The 17,256-nt window shown below is 49.0% G+C and overlaps 1 protein-coding gene and 7 non-coding genes across 8 annotated transcripts in view; 1 reads left to right on the top strand and 7 right to left on the bottom strand.

Annotated features, from left to right (window-relative positions):
- Positions 1 to 1,049: 1,049 nt before the first annotated feature.
- trnaf-gaa (transfer RNA phenylalanine (anticodon GAA)) lies at positions 1,050 to 1,122 on the bottom strand. Its single transcript has one exon. It is a non-coding gene; the product is annotated as a tRNA-Phe (tRNA).
- Positions 1,123 to 2,305: 1,183 nt separating this feature from the next.
- trnaf-gaa (transfer RNA phenylalanine (anticodon GAA)) lies at positions 2,306 to 2,378 on the bottom strand. The gene has a single exon. It is a non-coding gene; the product is annotated as a tRNA-Phe (tRNA).
- Positions 2,379 to 3,561: 1,183 nt separating this feature from the next.
- trnaf-gaa (transfer RNA phenylalanine (anticodon GAA)) lies at positions 3,562 to 3,634 on the bottom strand. The gene has a single exon. It is a non-coding gene; the product is annotated as a tRNA-Phe (tRNA).
- A 1,183-nt stretch (positions 3,635 to 4,817) lies between these two features.
- Positions 4,818 to 4,890, bottom strand: trnaf-gaa (transfer RNA phenylalanine (anticodon GAA)). Its single transcript has one exon. It is a non-coding gene; the product is annotated as a tRNA-Phe (tRNA).
- Positions 4,891 to 6,073: 1,183 nt separating this feature from the next.
- trnaf-gaa (transfer RNA phenylalanine (anticodon GAA)) lies at positions 6,074 to 6,146 on the bottom strand. The gene has a single exon. It is a non-coding gene; the product is annotated as a tRNA-Phe (tRNA).
- Positions 6,147 to 7,329: 1,183 nt separating this feature from the next.
- trnaf-gaa (transfer RNA phenylalanine (anticodon GAA)) lies at positions 7,330 to 7,402 on the bottom strand. Its single transcript has one exon. It is a non-coding gene; the product is annotated as a tRNA-Phe (tRNA).
- Positions 7,403 to 8,585: 1,183 nt separating this feature from the next.
- Positions 8,586 to 8,658, bottom strand: trnaf-gaa (transfer RNA phenylalanine (anticodon GAA)). Its single transcript has one exon. It is a non-coding gene; the product is annotated as a tRNA-Phe (tRNA).
- Positions 8,659 to 13,204: 4,546 nt separating this feature from the next.
- Positions 13,205 to 17,256, top strand: part of wdr6 (WD repeat domain 6) — an 11,146-nt gene continuing 7,094 nt past the window's right edge. The window contains 2 exon segments of the mRNA XM_072581688.1: positions 13,205 to 13,411; positions 15,883 to 17,249. Of these exon segments, the coding sequence (XP_072437789.1) occupies positions 13,339 to 13,411; positions 15,883 to 17,249 (1,440 nt within the window). The 5' untranslated portion in view covers positions 13,205 to 13,338.

Here is a 17,256-nt window from a genome sequence, read left to right as displayed (position 1 = left end):
CGGACAGTTGGCTTCAGCCGCTGCCTCTTTATGCCGTCTATATCGACACTGTCGTTGATTCTGCACAATCATTTCTGAAGTTGACAGCTTGGCTCTGGTCGACTCGCTCGTCGAATGCACAACCAGGAACTGGTCCCTCCAGTCCTCGACAAGTTCCACGTCGTGCTCCGTTCACCGTCAACATCTCTCGCCAGCTTCACCCCATCTCTCCTCTAGCTCTCGAACTGCTGCACGTGATGCCATCCGTCTGCAAACGGTCAGTATCGGTCTAAGCTGCTTTGCGAGCGAGCCGACGCACCGGAACAATTTGAACTCATCGCCTCTGCTCCGGCTTCAGTCCGTCCACTGTGAAAACCATCAGTGCTTACTCTGCAGGCTTGAGGATTCCCAAGTTCTCCGCAACCATCTCCAAAGCGGCATGTAAGTCACTGCCTGTTTACACCACCGACTCTGTTTGAGAATACTTTTCCATCGTCATTCTGCACAATCACTTCTGAAGTGACCGCTTGTGTCGAAAACAAGGAACAGTCCAAAGCGATTTCCCCAGGCGCGCCTCTGGAACGCTCAAATCAACCTAAAGTCAGGCGGCCATGCGCATGTCAGCGTCTCTCCTGCAACTTTTCCATTGCGATCAGGGATCACCGGTTTTTGCAAGCTGGAACAGCTGGCCGTCAGCAAGCTTACGAGCGAGGGAGTGTTTGATAGAGAGAGAGAGAGTGCAAAGGCCAGCATGGACGCGTCGCTGACTCAAAGAGTGTTTTGTGCGTTCGCAGATGTTGGTCAATGAAGAGTCGGAGAATTGGAATTGGTGCAGGATTGAGGGTTTGTCGATTTGATTATTTGACTGTTTTGGAATGCTCCTTACGCAGCCAATCAGAAGAAATGTGCCATGAGACTGGAAGCAAAAGGCATCGAATGGCTGCAGGAGGAGGGTGAGAGGCAATGCAAACCACCCTCGCGCCAGCAAGACCAGGTGCAGAGCTTCACCTTCATTCACTCGCCTCCGTCGCAGTTAAACGAAGGACGGAGCGCGCGAGCGACTCTGCACCTGCCGAAACCCGGGATTGAACCGGGGACCTTTAGATCTTCAGTCTAACGCTCTCCCGACTGAGCTATTTCGGCAGCTGCAGCCAGCTCGGCACGCTGCAGCACTTTGCTCGCTGCCACATTCACTTGGGATTTGCCCTGCGTTTTTGTTCCAAATCTCCTCACGACATCGACTCCTTCCGGCAAAATTTCCCAGCCTGTTTTCTCGCCGGACAGTTGGCTTCAGCCGCTGCCTCTTTATGCCGTCTATATCGACACTGTCGTTGATTCTGCACAATCATTTCTGAAGTTGACAGCTTGGCTCTGGTCGACTCGCTCGTCGAATGCACAACCAGGAACTGGTCCCTCCAGTCCTCGACAAGTTCCACGTCGTGCTCCGTTCACCGTCAACATCTCTCGCCAGCTTCACCCCATCTCTCCTCTAGCTCTCGAACTGCTGCACGTGATGCCATCCGTCTGCAAACGGTCAGTATCGGTCTAAGCTGCTTTGCGAGCGAGCCGACGCACCGGAACAATTTGAACTCATCGCCTCTGCTCCGGCTTCAGTCCGTCCACTGTGAAAACCATCAGTTCTTACTCTGCAGGCTTGAGGATTCCCAAGTTCTCCGCAACCATCTCCAAAGCGGCATGTAAGTCACTGCCTGTTTACACCACCGACTCTGTTTGAGAATACTTTTCCATCGTCATTCTGCACAATCACTTCTGAAGTGACCGCTTGTGTCGAAAACAAGGAACAGTCCAAAGCGATTTCCCAAGGCGCGCCTCTGGAACGCTCAAATCAACCTAAAGTCAGGCGGCCATGCGCATGTCAGCGTCTCTCCTGCAACTTTTCCATTGCGATCAGGGATCACCGGTTTTTGCAAGCTGGAACAGCTGGCCGTCAGCAAGCTTACGAGCGAGGGAGTGTTTGATAGAGAGAGAGAGAGTGCAAAGGCCAGCATGGACGCGTCGCTGACTCAAAGAGTGTTTTGTGCGTTCGCAGATGTTGGTCAATGAAGAGTCGGAGAATTGGAATTGGTGCAGGATTGAGGGTTTGTCGATTTGATTATTTGACTGTTTTGGAATGCTCCTTACGCAGCCAATCAGAAGAAATGTGCCATGAGACTGGAAGCAAAAGGCATCGAATGGCTGCAGGAGGAGGGTGAGAGGCAATGCAAACCACCCTCGCGCCAGCGAGACCAGGTGCAGAGCTTCACCTTCATTCACTCGCCTCCGTCGCAGTTAAACGAAGGACGGAGCGCGCGAGCGACTCTGCACCTGCCGAACCCCGGGATTGAACCAGGGACCTTTAGATCTTCAGTCTAACGCTCTCCCAACTGAGCTATTTCGGCAGCTGCAGCCAGCTCGGCACGCTGCAGCACTTTGCTCGCTGCCACATTCACTTGGGATTTGCCCTGCGTTTTTGTTCCAAATCTCCTCACGACATCGACTCCTTCCGGCAAAATTTCCCAGCCTGTTTTCTCGCCGGACAGTTGGCTTCAGCCGCTGCCTCTTTATGCCGTCTATATCGACACTGTCGTTGATTCTGCACAATCATTTCTGAAGTTGACAGCTTGGCTCTGGTCGACTCGCTCGTCGAATGCACAACCAGGAACTGGTCCCTCCAGTCCTCGACAAGTTCCACGTCGTGCTCCGTTCACCGTCAACATCTCTCGCCAGCTTCACCCCATCTCTCCTCTAGCTCTCGAACTGCTGCACGTGATGCCATCCGTCTGCAAACGGTCAGTATCGGTCTAAGCTGCTTTGCGAGCGAGCCGACGCACCGGAACAATTTGAACTCATCGCCTCTGCTCCGGCTTCAGTCCGTCCACTGTGAAAACCATCAGTGCTTACTCTGCAGGCTTGAGGATTCCCAAGTTCTCCGCAACCATCTCCAAAGCGGCATGTAAGTCACTGCCTGTTTACACCACCGACTCTGTTTGAGAATACTTTTCCATCATCATTCTGCACAATCACTTCTGAAGTGACCGCTTGTGTCGAAAACAAGGAACAGTCCAAAGCGATTTCCCAAGGCGCGCCTCTGGAACGCTCAAATCAACCTAAAGTCAGGCGGCCATGCGCATGTCAGCGTCTCTCCTGCAACTTTTCCATTGCGATCAGGGATCACCGGTTTTTGCAAGCTGGAACAGCTGGCCGTCAGCAAGCTTACGAGCGAGGGAGTGTTTGATAGAGAGAGAGAGAGTGCAAAGGCCAGCATGGACGCGTCGCTGACTCAAAGAGTGTTTTGTACGTTCGCAGATGTTGGTCAGTGAAGAGTCGGAGAATTGGAATTGGTGCAGGATTGAGGGTTTGTCGATTTGATTATTTGACTGTTTTGGAATGCTCCTTACGCAGCCAATCAGAAGAAATGTGCCATGAGACTGGAAGCAAAAGGCATCGAATGGCTGCAGGAGGAGGATGAGAGGCAATGCAAACCACCCTCGCGCCAGCAAGACCAGGTGCAGAGCTTCACCTTCATTCACTCGCCTCCGTCACAGTTAAACGAAGGACGGAGCGCGCGAGCGACTCTGCACCTGCCGAAACCCGGGATTGAACCGGGGACCTTTAGATCTTCAGTCTAACGCTCTCCCAACTGAGCTATTTCGGCAGCTGCAGCCAGCTCGGCACGCTGCAGCACTTTGCTCGCTGCCACATTCACTTGGGATTTGCCCTGCGTTTTTGTTCCAAATCTCCTCACGACATCGACTCCTTCCGGCAAAATTTCCCAGCCTGTTTTCTCGCCGGACAGTTGGCTTCAGCCGCTGCCTCTTTATGCCGTCTATATCGACACTGTCGTTGATTCTGCACAATCATTTCTGAAGTTGACAGCTTGGCTCTGGTCGACTCGCTCGTCGAATGCACAACCAGGAACTGGTCCCTCCAGTCCTCGACAAGTTCCACGTCGTGCTCCGTTCACCGTCAACATCTCTCGCCAGCTTCACCCCATCTCTCCTCTAGCTCTCGAACTGCTGCACGTGATGCCATCCGTCTGCAAACGGTCAGTATCGGTCTAAGCTGCTTTGCGAGCGAGCCGACGCACCGGAACAATTTGAACTCATCGCCTCTGCTCCGGCTTCAGTCCGTCCACTGTGAAAACCATCAGTGCTTACTCTGCAGGCTTGAGGATTCCCAAGTTCTCCGCAACCATCTCCAAAGCGGCATGTAAGTCACTGCCTGTTTACACCACCGACTCTGTTTGAGAATACTTTTCCATCGTCATTCTGCACAATCACTTCTGAAGTGACCGCTTGTGTCGAAAACAAGGAACAGTCCAAAGCGATTTCCCAAGGCGCGCCTCTGGAACGCTCAAATCAACCTAAAGTCAGGCGGCCATGCGCATGTCAGCGTCTCTCCTGCAACTTTTCCATTGCGATCAGGGATCACCGGTTTTTGCAAGCTGGAACAGCTGGCCGTCAGCAAGCTTACGAGCGAGGGAGTGTTTGATAGAGAGAGAGAGAGTGCAAAGGCCAGCATGGACGCGTCGCTGACTCAAAGAGTGTTTTGTGCGTTCGCAGATGTTGGTCAATGAAGAGTCGGAGAATTGGAATTGGTGCAGGATTGAGGGTTTGTCGATTTGATTATTTGACTGTTTTGGAATGCTCCTTACGCAGCCAATCAGAAGAAATGTGCCATGAGACTGGAAGCAAAAGGCATCGAATGGCTGCAGGAGGAGGATGAGAGGCAATGCAAACCACCCTCGCGCCAGCAAGACCAGGTGCAGAGCTTCACCTTCATTCACTCGCCTCCGTCACAGTTAAACGAAGGACGGAGCGCGCGAGCGACTCTGCACCTGCCGAAACCCGGGATTGAACCGGGGACCTTTAGATCTTCAGTCTAACGCTCTCCCGACTGAGCTATTTCGGCAGCTGCAGCCAGCTCGGCACGCTGCAGCACTTTGCTCGCTGCCACATTCACTTGGGATTTGCCCTGCGTTTTTGTTCCAAATCTCCTCACGACATCGACTCCTTCCGGCAAAATTTCCCAGCCTGTTTTCTCGCCGGACAGTTGGCTTCAGCCGCTGCCTCTTTATGCCGTCTATATCGACACTGTCGTTGATTCTGCACAATCATTTCTGAAGTTGACAGCTTGGCTCTGGTCGACTCGCTCGTCGAATGCACAACCAGGAACTGGTCCCTCCAGTCCTCGACAAGTTCCACGTCGTGCTCCGTTCACCGTCAACATCTCTCGCCAGCTTCACCCCATCTCTCCTCTAGCTCTCGAACTGCTGCACGTGATGCCATCCGTCTGCAAACGGTCAGTATCGGTCTAAGCTGCTTTGCGAGCGAGCCGACGCACCGGAACAATTTGAACTCATCGCCTCTGCTCCGGCTTCAGTCCGTCCACTGTGAAAACCATCAGTGCTTACTCTGCAGGCTTGAGGATTCCCAAGTTCTCCGCAACCATCTCCAAAGCGGCATGTAAGTCACTGCCTGTTTACACCACCGACTCTGTTTGAGAATACTTTTCCATCGTCATTCTGCACAATCACTTCTGAAGTGACCGCTTGTGTCGAAAACAAGGAACAGTCCAAAGCGATTTCCCAAGGCGCGCCTCTGGAACGCTCAAATCAACCTAAAGTCAGGCGGCCATGCGCATGTCAGCGTCTCTCCTGCAACTTTTCCATTGCGATCAGGGATCACCGGTTTTTGCAAGCTGGAACAGCTGGCCGTCAGCAAGCTTACGAGCGAGGGAGTGTTTGATAGAGAGAGAGAGAGTGCAAAGGCCAGCATGGACGCGTCGCTGACTCAAAGAGTGTTTTGTGCGTTCGCAGATGTTGGTCAATGAAGAGTCGGAGAATTGGAATTGGTGCAGGATTGAGGGTTTGTCGATTTGATTATTTGACTGTTTTGGAATGCTCCTTACGCAGCCAATCAGAAGAAATGTGCCATGAGACTGGAAGCAAAAGGCATCGAATGGCTGCAGGAGGAGGGTGAGAGGCAATGCAAACCACCCTCGCGCCAGCAAGACCAGGTGCAGAGCTTCACCTTCATTCACTCGCCTCCGTCGCAGTTAAACGAAGGACGGAGCGCGCGAGCGACTCTGCACCTGCCGAAACCCGGGATTGAACCGGGGACCTTTAGATCTTCAGTCTAACGCTCTCCCGACTGAGCTATTTCGGCAGCTGCAGCCAGCTCGGCACGCTGCAGCACTTTGCTCGCTGCCACATTCACTTGGGATTTGCCCTGCGTTTTTGTTCCAAATCTCCTCACGACATCGACTCCTTCCGGCAAAATTTCCCAGCCTGTTTTCTCGCCGGACAGTTGGCTTCAGCCGCTGCCTCTTTATGCCGTCTATATCGACACTGTCGTTGATTCTGCACAATCATTTCTGAAGTTGACAGCTTGGCTCTGGTCGACTCGCTCGTCGAATGCACAACCAGGAACTGGTCCCTCCAGTCCTCGACAAGTTCCACGTCGTGCTCCGTTCACCGTCAACATCTCTCGCCAGCTTCACCCCATCTCTCCTCTAGCTCTCGAACTGCTGCACGTGATGCCATCCGTCTGCAAACGGTCAGTATCGGTCTAAGCTGCTTTGCGAGCGAGCCGACGCACCGGAACAATTTGAACTCATCGCCTCTGCTCCGGCTTCAGTCCGTCCACTGTGAAAACCATCAGTTCTTACTCTGCAGGCTTGAGGATTCCCAAGTTCTCCGCAACCATCTCCAAAGCGGCATGTAAGTCACTGCCTGTTTACACCACCGACTCTGTTTGAGAATACTTTTCCATCGTCATTCTGCACAATCACTTCTGAAGTGACCGCTTGTGTCGAAAACAAGGAACAGTCCAAAGCGATTTCCCAAGGCGCGCCTCTGGAACGCTCAAATCAACCTAAAGTCAGGCGGCCATGCGCATGTCAGCGTCTCTCCTGCAACTTTTCCATTGCGATCAGGGATCACCGGTTTTTGCAAGCTGGAACAGCTGGCCGTCAGCAAGCTTACGAGCGAGGGAGTGTTTGATAGAGAGAGAGAGAGTGCAAAGGCCAGCATGGACGCGTCGCTGACTCAAAGAGTGTTTTGTGCGTTCGCAGATGTTGGTCAATGAAGAGTCGGAGAATTGGAATTGGTGCAGGATTGAGGGTTTGTCGATTTGATTATTTGACTGTTTTGGAATGCTCCTTACGCAGCCAATCAGAAGAAATGTGCCATGAGACTGGAAGCAAAAGGCATCGAATGGCTGCAGGAGGAGGGTGAGAGGCAATGCAAACCACCCTCGCGCCAGCGAGACCAGGTGCAGAGCTTCACCTTCATTCACTCGCCTCCGTCACAGTTAAACGAAGGACGGAGCGCGCGAGCGACTCTGCACCTGCCGAACGCCGGGATTGAACCAGGGACCTTTAGATCTTCAGTCTAACGCTCTCCCAACTGAGCTATTTCGGCAGCTGCAGCCAGCTCGGCACGCTGCAGCACTTTGCTCGCTGCCACATTCACTTGGGATTTGCCCTGCGTTTTTGTTCCAAATCTCCTCACGACATCGACTCCTTCCGGCAAAATTTCCCAGCCTGTTTTCTCGCCGGACAGTTGGCTTCAGCCGCTGCCTCTTTATGCCGTCTATATCGACACTGTCGTTGATTCTGCACAATCATTTCTGAAGTTGACAGCTTGGCTCTGGTCGACTCGCTCGTCGAATGCACAACCAGGAACTGGTCCCTCCAGTCCTCGACAAGTTCCACGTCGTGCTCCGTTCACCGTCAACATCTCTCGCCAGCTTCACCCCATCTCTCCTCTAGCTCTCGAACTGCTGCACGTGATGCCATCCGTCTGCAAACGGTCAGTATCGGTCTAAGCTGCTTTGCGAGCGAGCCGACGCACCGGAACAATTTGAACTCATCGCCTCTGCTCCGGCTTCAGTCCGTCCACTGTGAAAACCATCAGTGCTTACTCTGCAGGCTTGAGGATTCCCAAGTTCTCCGCAACCATCTCCAAAGCGGCATGTAAGTCACTGCCTGTTTACACCACCGACTCTGTTTGAGAATACTTTTCCATCGTCATTCTGCACAATCACTTCTGAAGTGACCGCTTGTGTCGAAAACAAGGAACAGTCCAAAGCGATTTCCCAAGGCGCGCCTCTGGAACGCTCAAATCAACCTAAAGTCAGGCGGCCATGCGCATGTCAGCGTCTCTCCTGCAACTTTTCCATTGCGATCAGGGATCACCGGTTTTTGCAAGCTGGAACAGCTGGCCGTCAGCAAGCTTACGAGCGAGGGAGTGTTTGATAGAGAGAGAGAGAGTGCAAAGGCCAGCATGGACGCGTCGCTGACTCAAAGAGTGTTTTGTGCGTTCGCAGATGTTGGTCAATGAAGAGTCGGAGAATTGGAATTGGTGCAGGATTGAGGGTTTGTCGATTTGATTATTTGACTGTTTTGGAATGCTCCTTACGCAGCCAATCAGAAGAAATGTGCCATGAGACTGGAAGCAAAAGGCATCGAATGGCTGCAGGAGGAGGGTGAGAGGCAATGCAAACCACCCTCGCGCCAGCAAGACCAGGTGCAGAGCTTCACCTTCATTCACTCGCCTCCGTCGCAGTTAAACGAAGGACGGAGCGCGCGAGCGACTCTGCACCTGCCGAAACCCAGGATTGAAACGGGGACCTTTAGATCTTCAGTCTAACGCTCTCCCGACTGAGCTATTTCGGCAGCTGCAGCCAGCTCGGCACGCTGCAGCACTTTGCTCGCTGCCACATTCACTTGGGATTTGCCCTGCGTTTTTGTTCCAAATCTCCTCACGACATCGACTCCTTCCGGCAAAATTTCCCAGCCTGTTTTCTCGCCGGACAGTTGGCTTCAGCCGCAGCCTCTTTATGCCGTCTATATCGACACTGTCGTTGATTCTGCACAATCATTTCTGAAGTTGACAGCTTGGCTCTGGTCGACTCGCTCGTCGAATGCACAACCAGGAACTGGTCCCTCCAGTCCTCGACAAGTTCCACGTCGTGCTCCGTTCACCGTCAACATCTCTCGCCAGCTTCACCCCATCTCTCCTCTAGCTCTCGAACTGCTGCACGTGATGCCATCCGTCTGCAAACGGTCAGTATCGGTCTAAGCTGCTTTGCGAGCGAGCCGACGCACCGGAACAATTTGAACTCATCGCCTCTGCTCCGGCTTCAGTCCGTCCACTGTGAAAACCATCAGTTCTTACTATGCAGGCTTGAGGATTCCCAAGTTCTCCTCAACCATCTCCAAAGCGGCATGTAAGTCACTGCCTGTTTACACCACCGACTCTGTTTGTGAATACTTTTCCATCGTCATTCTGCACAATCACTTCTGAAGTGACCGCTTGTGTCGAAAACAAGGAACAGTCCAAAGCGATTTCCGAAGGCGCGCCTCTGGAACGCTCAAATCAACCTAAAGTCAGGCGGCCATGCGCATGTCAGCGTCTCTCCTGCAACTTTTCCATTGCGATCAGGGATCACCGGTTTTTGCAAGCTGGAACAGCTGGCCGTCAGCACGCTTACGAGCGAGGGAGTGTTTGATCGAGAGAGAGAGAGTGCAAAGGCCAGCATGGACGCGTCGCTGACTCAAAGAGTGTTTTGTGCGTTCGCAGATGTTGGTCAATGAAGAGTCGGAGAATTGGAATTGGTGCAGGATTGAGGGTTTGTCGATTTGATTATTTGACTGTTTTGGAATGCTCCTTACGCAGCCAATCAGAAGAAATGTGCCATGAGACTGGAAGCAAAAGGCATCGAATGGCTGCAGGAGGAGGGTGAGAGGCAATGCAAACCACCCTCGCGCCAGCAAGACCAGGTGCAGAGCTTCACCTTCATTCACTCGCCTCCGTCACAGTTAAACGAAGGACGGAGCGCGCGAGCGACTCTGCACCTGCCGAAACCCGGGACCTTTAGATCTTCAGTCTAACACTCTCCCAACTGAGCTATTTCGGCATCTACAGCCAGCTCGGCACGCTGCAGCACTTTGCTCGCTGCCACATTCACTTGGGATTTGCCCTGCGTTTTTGTTCCAAATCTCCTCACGACATCGACTCCTTCCGGCAAAATTTCCCAGCCTGTTTTCTCGCCGGACAGTTGGCTTCAGCCGCTGCCTCTTTATGCCGTCTATATCGACACTGTCGTTGATTCTGCACAATCATTTCTGAAGTTGACAGCTTGGCTCTGGTCGACTCGCTCGTCGAATGCACAACCAGGAACTGGTCCCTCCAGTCCTCGACAAGTTCCACGTCGTGCTCCGTTCACCGTCAACATCTCTTGCCAGCTTCACCCCATCTCTGCTCTACCTCTCATTCATTACATTCTCATCCAAATGCTTGTCCACTTTCATGCACGTATAGTTGGTGTGTCTGCAACTGTTGCAGACAGTGCGTTCCATGCCCCTACTACTGAGTAATGAAACTACCTCTGACATTTTTACTATATGTATATATCACCCCTCAGTTTGAAGCTCTATCCTCTTGTGCTCGCCATCCCTGAGGAAAAAGGCTCTGACTGTGCTCTAACCCTCTGATTATCTTGTATGTCTCAATTAAATAATTTCTCAACCTTTTTGTCTTCCATTAATACAGCCTCAAGTCCCACAACCTTTCTTCATAAGACTTTCCCTCCATACCAGGCAATATCCCAGTAAATCACTTCTGAACCCTTTCCAGCTTCCACAACCTTCCTATAATGTGGTGACCTGCAATACCCCAAGCGTGGCCGGACCAGAGTTTTGTGGAGCTGCAACATGACCTCTTGGTTCTGAAACTCGACCATCTTCTCATAAAAGATAACACAATATATGCCTTCTTAACAGTCCTATCAACCTGGGTGCCAACCTTTATGGATGTATGCGCATGTGCATTGAGTTCTCTCTGCTCATTTACCCTACCAAGCATCTTATCATTAGCCCAGTACTCTGCCTTTCTGTTACTCCTTCCAAAGTTAATCGCCTCACACTTTTCTGCATTAAACTCCATTTGCCACCTCTCAGTTCAGCTCTGCAGCTTATCTATGTCCCTCTGCAACCTACAACAGGTTTACAATTTATCTTCTCAATTGCTTAATTGTCAGCTTAATTCCATATTTTCATTGAATTTAAATACTACCAACTGGAGTGGCAGTTGAATCCTTATTCCCAAAAGAGTAATTGTGTTGCTGGTTTGATAGTCGTATGGAAATACCATTAGGCCATCAGATCCCCTTAATGTTTTTTTAAAATATCCCCTTAATACTGTGGTACATCCTGTTACGTGTACACAACTGTCGGTTGTGCTGATGAAGGAGGGAGTAAATGTTTACGGTGTTGCATGGGGTGTCAATTACACCGATTGCTTTATCTTGGATGATGTTAAATCACTTACTACATGAGAATGTAAACTGCCTCATTATTAGTGAAGTCTTCGAAGAGGAGCCTTAATTAAGTAAATCTGGGCTGTACTAATTACTATTTTGTTGATACACTACAGAAGGTGGGGTTCTTCTCTTTTAAGAGTAGATTTGATGAGTGTCTAAAATCATTAAGGACATAGAAAAGATGAAGAAAGTGAAACTGTCCATGGATTGAATGTCAGCAAGCAGGGGGCACAGAGGTAGTTGCAAAAGGGAAGTGGAAAATACTTGAAGAAGAAAGATTTATGGGGATGTGGTGAAGGAACAATGGAGTGGGACTAACTGCATTGCTCTTTGCTAGAAACAGTGTAGACCGAATCGGCCCACTGGATTCCTCCTGGGTTGTATTATTCTTGGTTCTCTAGAAGGTTATGCAATGAGAGGTTTGAGATAATCACAGAAGATGATCAGGTAGGCAGAGAGAGCCTATGTCATCTGGTAGAGGGTTTCCAGAACAAGGTTGTATGATCTTAACATTATACGTAAGCTATCAAAGGTGCAGAAGCTCTTCTTCAATAAAGTGTAGTGGAAAGCCAGAACATTTCACTCTATAGGGTAGGAATACAGGGGGAATTGACAATTTCTGAACTTAATATGGATATATTTTTGATAGCTAAGGAGATGAAGGACTATGGAACCACGCTTAATAAATTGAGCTAAGATACAGATCTGTCAAAGATTTGCCTGAATGAGAAAAGGCCTACTCTTTTATTATATTCTTGACATGATCTTAAAGTTGTCTTCAAAACATCTCATAGATCAGCAGAATCAATCAAATTGTTCTGATAATACATCACAGACCTAAAACATTCATTTTGTTTCTCTTCATAAATGTTGCCAGACTTGCTGAGTTTTAGAACATAGAACACAGAACAGGAAAGCAGAGGAACAGGCCCTTTGGCCCATAATGTTGTGCTGAACAAGACACCAAATTAAACGAATCCCTCCATTCCTTCCTTACTTATGTGTTTATCTAAAAGACCCTTAAATGCCCCCATTGTATCTGCTTCCACCACCACCCTCATCAGTGTGTTCCAGACTCCTACCCCTCTGTGTAAAAAAAACTTGCCCCTCACATCTCCTTCAAACTTTCCCTCTCTCCCCTGAAATGCATGTCCCCTCGTATTAGACATTTCAACCCGGGGAAAAGAATTCTGACTGTCAACCCTATCTCATAATTTTATAGATTTCTATCAAGTCTCCCCTCAACTTCCATTGCTCAAGAGAACACAGCCTGAGCTTTTCCAACCTCTCCTTAAAACTCAAGAAAAGCTCTTAACTTTACAATAAATCTCTCTGTTGCACTGAGTAAACAGAAACATGAGTCAGTCATTCCCTTAAATAAAATTAAAATACGGCGGGTGCAGGAAGTCTGAAATGTCAAGAGTTTTCTCCAGCACTGAAAGCAAAGCAGAATGTATTTCTGTCTTCACAAACCTACTGACTTTCTGTTTTTAATTACAATTTGAAGGGGTTGGACTCTGAAGCTGGAGGGGGAATTGGAGGACTGCAAACGGGGTTTTAACTTAAAAACAGAAATTGCTGGACAAACTCCAGGTCTGGCAGCATCTGCAGAGAGAGAAAAACAGTGTTAACGTTTCGAGTCGAGTGACCCTTCTTCAGATCTTTGTATCAGATTGCCAGAATCCGCAGTTCTTTGTTTGATTTTAGCGTTAACGCTGGTAATCTATGGCACATCCATTTTCACTCAGCTCTGTCTCTTCTGCAGCTTGGGTCGGTTTCCTCTTGAGGAGTTGCAACGTTTGATTTGCTGCAGTTCAGCAACGTTGTAGCAACGAAGCAACCAATCAGCTCGACTTTACTTGGAAACAACCTTCTTCCGGCTGCTTTTCCAGTCTCGAGCTGTGTGACTGGTGTGAAACGGATACATGGGAGGTTTGTCACAAACATGTTGGACGCAGAGCAGAGAGAGATTCCTGTCCTGAAGATAACTGTTAATGTTAAATTGTAACTGTATCAGAGAATCTGTAGGAAGATGCAGTGTGAGTCTGTGTCACTGCTCTCGCCCATCACAGCCTTGCAGTTTGTGGGAGACATGCTTCTCTCAGGTGAATGTCAGTCATGTATTTTTTTTGAAGGGTTCTCTTTGGTTGAATGAACTATCCTAATTAATCTCGTTCTTTGAATAGAAATTGCAGAAGCTTTAAAGGAGCATCAATTTCATTTAAAGGTTTTCTGTATCCCATTGTCAAATCCTAGAATGGTTTTAATGTAGGATAATACTTTCCAAACTTTTTGTCACTGAAATCCTATTTCCAGGTTTGAAAATGGTTGTGACTCCATCAGTGAAAATTTGGCTGGGAACTGGCGAGACTTGGAGGTTAGGGTAGAGGCGATCTGTGAGGGGTGGGTGGGGAGCTGTGTGGTATCATCGCTGCATTGGAGATTGTGACCCCAAAACATCAGCTCATGACCTCGCTTGAGGTCCTCATTCCCCAGGCTGGGTAACCCGGGTGTAGGAAGACAATCCACCTGCTTTTTTCTTGTATGACGTGTGTGGAATGAGCTGCCAGTGGAACTGTAGAATGCAAGTTACATGATTTAAAAGGTATTTGGATAAGTACATGAATAGGAAAGTTTTAGCGGGATTAGGCCAAACACAGGCAAGTACAACTAGTTTAGTTTGGGAACATGGTAAGTGTGGATGAGTTTGGACCGAAAGGTCTGTTTCCATGACTTGATGACCATAAAAACTTTGCAAGTCCTACCCATAATGTTCAGATTCTTTTACAGCTAGTAAAACAGGAGCTGTAGAAAAGAGAGCCAGTTTTTGCTCAGTAAACTGCACAGCCTGCAGTGTGAGAATGGCCAGATAATTTGATTTTTATTTATTTGTTCAGGTGATGTGGGTGTCGCTAGCTGGGCCAGCATTTCTTTCCCATCTGTAACTGCCCTTCAGGAAGCGGTGATGAGCTGCTAGTGTCGGAGCAGTTGTGTGGTGATATCGTCCCAAGTTAGGGCAACATGTGATTTGGCGGGGAACTTGTGGGCGCTGGTCTTCCTGTGTGTCTGCTGTCCTTGTCCTTCTGGATGGTAGTGGTCATAGATGTGGATGTGGAAATGGAAGGTGCTATTGGAGGTTGGTGACTGATCCAGCACAGCCTGTAAATGGTACACACTGTGGTGAAGGGAGTGAACATTCAGAGTCTTGTTTGGCGTACCAATCAAACAGGCTGCTCTCTCCTGGATAGTGTTGAGCTTCTCTGCATCTTTCGACTGCTCTCACCCAGGCATTTGGAGACTATTCCATCACACTCCCAACCTATACCTTGTAGGTAGCAGAGAGACTCTGGAAAGATTGCGTTGATGATGATTGAGGGATAAATATTGACCAAGATATGAGGGAGAGCTTCATTTCTTTTTTTTTAAACGATGCCTTGGGATCACTCTACCCAATGAAATATGCTCAGTCCAATGTCTCATTTGAAAGGCAGTAACTCCAACAGTGGAGCAACCCCCTTAACATCTCGATGTTCCAGTTCCTGGAATGGAATTTGCTCTCCTGAATTTGTGACTATTAGGAAGAGAGTGCTATCACTGCTCCATAAGTGGTACCTTCTAACTCTGACTATACTGGAGAATGTTGGGTTACAGTGCTATTGGTGCAGGATTGGGAGAACTGAGGAACTTTGTTCAAACCCATCATGGAAATTGTGAAAGTGAGCTGAACAAATCTGATACTTTGTGGGCAGGCACTGTAAAAATAACCCTGATAGCTGTCAGACTGTTGAGCAAAACCCTGTTATTGTCACGAACATCTTTCCAAGATACCTATGCCTAGTTTGCTGTACATGCAGCTGCAGTCCGACGCTATGGATTGTTTGTTGAACTTGTTGATCTAGAAAGCCACTTAGTTGGAAATAATTGGTGGAGAAAGTAGTTTACCGCCATTGCCTTGAGGCAACTAGAGATGGGAGAGATGGAGAAACAGTGTCGTCAGTTGTGTTCAAGGCTGCAGAGAAGGATGAGGAGGAGATTATGATGATTGCAGACACCCAGGATATCATTTGTGATGGATAAGAACTGTCTCTAAAGCTAAGACATATGGAAAACCAAGGCAGGAAGAATAAAACCTCATTAAAACCATATAAAACATGCAGCAATTCCAAATTTGATAGCTTTGGTGAGGAAACAGCTATCAGAATAGTGGGCGTGAATTTGGGAGTTGACAACATGTTCAAGACTTTGGAGTGGGAGACAAAGGAGATTGTACCTTGGAAGAGAGGACAGTAGTTGATGTGAATAATAAGGTGCACTTAATGGGAAGCTACAGTAGAATGAACAGGAATAGAAGGTGATATACTGTCAGAGTTAGAATAGAAGAAATGGTAGGGGGCTGTATGAAGTAAAAATACCAGGAGGAATCAGTTGGTGCAAATGGCCTGATTCTGTTCTGGAATTTCAATGTGATTCAATTTAATTATACCGTTGCTAGTTTTCCCACATAATGAGTGCAAGTAAAAGAGAAACAATTTATTTTAAAAACAGTTTTCTTTTAAATTTCTCTGTTGTTTAACAGGTGAAGGAGCCAGTGTAAATCTTTACACTTTGAATTCGGCAAATGGCTACGAGAGAAAGCTTTCTTGCAATGTGCTTCAAAACTACTGTGTTCACGGCATCAAACCGTGGCCCCTACATGTGCAAACTGGCAGCTCACGGCTGGCTGTGTTTGGCGCGAAAGGCCTCATTGTGCTCGAGCTTGAATCGTGTGCCAGAGAGCCAAAGCTGCAGAGGATCGGGCAGCTACACGAACTGCACGACTGGATTTGGGACCTTCAGTGGCTGGACAGTGACTGTGAATCGAACTTGTATTTTGGCCTGGCTCTCGGGCACAACTCTGTGGTTCTATGTGACTACAAGGCAAGAAGGACCTTGCGTGAAGTGCACTGTGATGTCAAATGTATCCTGTACTCCGCTTGCTTTGTGGGTCACAATTGGGATGAACTAATTTTGATTTCTGGAACTGTCTTTAACCAACTTGTCCTGTGGCGAATGGAGGGTCCTACCAATGAGGACGGTAGGGTACAAACAGAAAGACGCATTAGTGGGCACAGTGGGGTCATCTTCAGTATTCATTACTTGGAGAAGAATGGTGTTCTTGCCTCAGCCTCCGATGATAGAAGCATAAGACTCTGGGAAGTTGGGAACTTGCACCAGGCTCTGAATGGTGGTGATGGTGAGGTAGATTCAGTACAGTGCCTTCTACGGTTATATGGGCACCAGTCCAGGGTCTGGTCAGTACAGCTCATGGAAGATTGTATTATCAGCATCGGGGAAGATTCAGCTTGCATTGTGTGGAACTATGATGGAGATATCATTGACTGTTTTAAAGGACACAAAGGGAGGAGTGTGAGAGCACTGGCTGTTAATGAAGATAAGGGCTGGTTGGTCACTGGAGGAGCAGACTCAGGTATCAGGTTGTGGAAGATTCAGGGGAAGAAAGCCGAAGGCATGGCCATTACTCAACTCAAATGTGGTGAAATCGGTAAAATGGGCACACCAAAGGCTTTGACATTGGCTGACCCAACTCTTCTCTTGGTCCTGACTGATGCTGGAAGTATCTACAGCTATTGCCTGGCCTCTGGCCAATGGAAACTCATCACGGAAGATGCAAGTTACCAGTCGTACGGCCTGTTAGCAGTCAGAAGGCTGGGCAATGGCTGTGTTGTTTGTGCAGTCGGGAACATTGACGGCTGGGTGAAAATATTCACCCTTTCTGAGCCTGTGGAGATGCTGGAGAATCGGGTGCACCGAGGGAAAGTGCACAGTCTCGGCTGGGCCTCCCAGGAAGAGCAGACTCCAGATGAGTGCCACCTTTTCTCCTCGGGTGCTGATGGCATCATGATCTGGCGGGTGGTTTCCTGTAAGGGAGATCGGGTGGTCTCGGTGGCAG

The sequence above is a fragment of the Chiloscyllium punctatum genome, chromosome 12 (assembly GCF_047496795.1).
Source record: "Chiloscyllium punctatum isolate Juve2018m chromosome 12, sChiPun1.3, whole genome shotgun sequence".
Classification (NCBI taxonomy): domain Eukaryota; kingdom Metazoa; phylum Chordata; class Chondrichthyes; order Orectolobiformes; family Hemiscylliidae; genus Chiloscyllium; species Chiloscyllium punctatum.
The sequence above is the reverse complement of the archived record's forward strand: the minus strand, read 5'-3'. Positions and strand labels throughout refer to the sequence as shown.